The sequence below is a fragment of the Cheilinus undulatus genome, linkage group 2, assembly GCF_018320785.1.
Source record: "Cheilinus undulatus linkage group 2, ASM1832078v1, whole genome shotgun sequence".
Lineage (NCBI taxonomy): Eukaryota > Metazoa > Chordata > Actinopteri > Labriformes > Labridae > Cheilinus > Cheilinus undulatus.
Window position 1 is genome coordinate 51,821,067 of NC_054866.1, and position 3,413 is coordinate 51,824,479.

The 3,413-nt window shown below is 39.0% G+C and overlaps 1 protein-coding gene across 1 annotated transcript; it reads left to right on the plus strand.

The window, feature by feature from the left end:
• The first annotated feature begins 2,084 nt into the window (after positions 1-2,084).
• Positions 2,085-3,044, plus strand: LOC121517147 (olfactory receptor 13C5-like). The gene has a single exon (XM_041798699.1). It carries the CDS (start codon positions 2,085-2,087, stop codon positions 3,042-3,044), a length of 960 nt encoding a protein of 319 aa, XP_041654633.1.
• Positions 3,045-3,413: the final 369 nt, after the last annotated feature.

Consider the following 3,413-nt stretch of genomic DNA (forward strand, 5'->3'; position numbering starts at 1 on the left):
GTAGTTTGCCAGTCGAAACAGCAGAGGGCGCCCTCACAGAAACGTGTCTTTCGCATGCCCTCTTGACCTCTGTTCAGACTCTAATGCTATTTTACAAAGGGAGGCGCTATCAAGCGGAGCATTAAAAAATTGTGCTGTATGAAGTATTTTGGATTCTACTCTGTAGATGGTAAAACAACAAAGACAGAGCCGTGTGTCTCTGTACCAAGTAGCTTTCATACTCGTCAATGACTACAAATCTACAGGCACACCTGGTGGCTTTTCACCCAAGTGAGGCAGTGGAGGAGGCTCCGCAGAGGAGTGGCGCTATGTCAGATGTACAACCTCAAGTGATTAACTATTTTTCAGCAGGCCTTTTGCCAGAAGCTCGTAAAAAGGCCATAAGAGACAAGATTGCAAGATTCATATGCAAGGATATGCGGCCTATTGGTGTTGTCTCTGGAGAGGGTTTCCAGGACCTAATGATGAAGCTGGAGCCACGCTACACCATCCCAAGTCGCACAACAGTATCAAGTCACATAATTAAACTGTATGATGGCACACGAGAAAACATCAAGACTGTTCGAATATGTTCGAACATCATGTTGTCATATTCTAAATTCATTCAAAGTTGTTTTTTTCAAAAGGTGACAGCCCTAAAAGAGGATCCATATAGCCCTTAGCCAGCACTATCAAGTCTTAACGTGTAGAAAGTCTGTTTGTTAACTGAAGTAAGGTTGGTTATCGCTGACCCCCTACTCAACCCTGTCCTCCATGTGTGCTTTCTGATGCTTCTGAAACTGCACTCACTCTCACTGACTGTGACGTCACATGAATACCTCTTATCGACAAATTTTACATCTTACTGTTTTTTTCTCCCGCAGCACTGTTAATCAAAGCTTCCTGGGACTGAAAAGATAACATAACCCTGAACATGAACATCCACTGATGCATGGACACCACACAACCTTTGCATGTGTTTTATATTTCATTTACACAGTATGAAGCTACGTACCCCCAGACATGACATGGTAAAAAAAAAAAAAAAATGTCGCCACATTATAGCTATAACATGCGCACGAAATACTAATTCATGGCCATGAAAGTATAAAGTGTGCACAAAATACTAATTTGTGGCCATGAAGTAGGTATAATGTGCGCATGAAATACTAAATAACATTAATATCATTCCTGGACAGCTGGGTAAGCAAATTGAGCGCGCCTTCTGTAAGGTCTAAGGTAGAGGCAGTAGAGGGGCTAAAGCTACATGACAGACAGGGATAGTATGATTGAACTTTATTTTAGGCCAGGAATGAGCTACAAAGACATTCTGAAAAGCCTGGCACTGCAAGGAACCATTATTACTGAGAGGCATTTAATCACAATATTGAGAGCCAGGTTGCTTTACCAGCGGAGGTTCGACTTGGGCGCTGGGATAGGAAGGTGTGCTCGATTTGTCTACCCAGCTGTCCAGGAATGACATCAGTATTATTAATGAGTATTTCGTGTGCACATTTTGCTTGTTTCGTGGCCACAAGTTAGTATTTTGTGGCCATGAAATAGTATTTTGTGCGCACGTTATAGCTATATTGTGGCCACGATTTAAATTTTTTACCATGTCATTTCTGGGGCCTCGGTATGAAAATGAGAAGAAGGGGGATTTCTGATGGCTGACTAAAATTTGTTTGGACCTTTTGCGATTTAAGAGAAAAAAAGCAATTTTTATCATAAGACAGAATTTATAAGACAAAAATCTAAAAATGGGGAAACACCTAAAACAAAAAGTTGCATCAGCTAAAACACATGAAGGCCTCTAGAGTTTGCTGAAGTAGTCAACATGTTTAATAAGATCCATGGAGGATGAAACTACCTGATGAAAACATCCCACAGACTCAAACAGGGAACTTTTCAGGTATAAATACAAGCAGCCTCTGCATCATTCAGGTCCTGGTACTGAAAATGTGTGACATTCATTAACATGTTTTACATCTCTTGACATGTTTTATCTTCATGCATGTTCTATAGCTGGGACTCCTTATCCAGATTCAGTGGGTTTGCCTGTAATTAACCTTTTTATTTCAGAGTGTGGATTGTTTTGACACTTAATGGACAGAAAGATGAATGTGTCGTATATTACTCTAGGTGGGTATGTAGGACTAGAGAAATATAGCTATGTTTATTTTCTGATCATTCTCACTGTTTATATTTTAATCATCTGCTTTAATGCAACTATTGTATGGCTGATTGTGACTCACCAAAGCCTGCATGAACCCATGTATATTTTCATTGCAGCACTGCTAATCAACTCTCTTCTCTTCAGCACTTCTATCTACCCAAAGCTGTTGGTTGATGTTTTATCTGAGAAACAGGTCATATCACATTCAGTGTGCCACTTTCAGTTTTTCCTGTCTTACTCTGCTGGTGCATCTGAGTTCTTACTGCTGTCAGCCATGGCCTTTGACAGATATGTGTCCATATGCAAACCTCTGCAGTATCCAGTTATAATGAGGAAAACTTCTGTTATTGCTCTCTTAGTTCTGGCTTGGTTTCTGCCTGTTTGTCAGTTTGCTGGACATGCCATATTAAGTGCACAAAGAAAACTCTGCAGCGTGGTCTTAAATGGAATCTTCTGCAACAATTCTCTGTTCAAGCTTCACTGTGTGACCTCAAATGTAACAACTACATATGGATTAATCATCTTTCTAAATCTTGTAATCTGTCCTTTCCTCTACATCATTTTCACATACACAAAGATCCTCATAGTGTCCTACAGAAGCTGTCGAGAAGTCAGGAGGAAAGCTGCTCAGACGTGTTTACCTCACCTGCTGGTTTTAGTTAATTTCTGTCTGCTGGGCACATATGATATACTTAAAATCAGACTGGAATCTCACATTTCTAAAACTGCACGTTTGATATTGACCTTACAGCTGATTTTGTACCATCCTCTCTTTAATCCGATTATATATGGACTTAAAATGAAGAAAATTTACAAACACCTCAGAGGACTGTTTGTTAAAGTGAAATGTTTTCAAATTTCTTTGAATGTGTTCACCAGACGTGATTGATAATTTATTACTGGTAACCTTCAGAAAATAAATAAAACAATGTTAACAGGTTGATTTGAAAATAAAGCTGATGTGGAACCTTTCCTACTGTGTGTTAGAGATTTTTAAAGAAAATTCCTTATCACAATAATCATGATATGAAGTAAAAAGGTTATCAATATTTTTGCAGCATTGTTATTATTTCCTGACATCCTGACATACACAGGAGTGCGTGATGCCAAAATAAAGTGAATTACAGTAATCAATACGGGATGAAATAAGTGTGTGGATTATTTTTTCTTTAAGTCTGAGATGCAGAGAATCAGTCTGAGTTTGGAGATAATACGGAGGTGCATGAAACTAACCTTGACTACATGATAGATTTGTTTG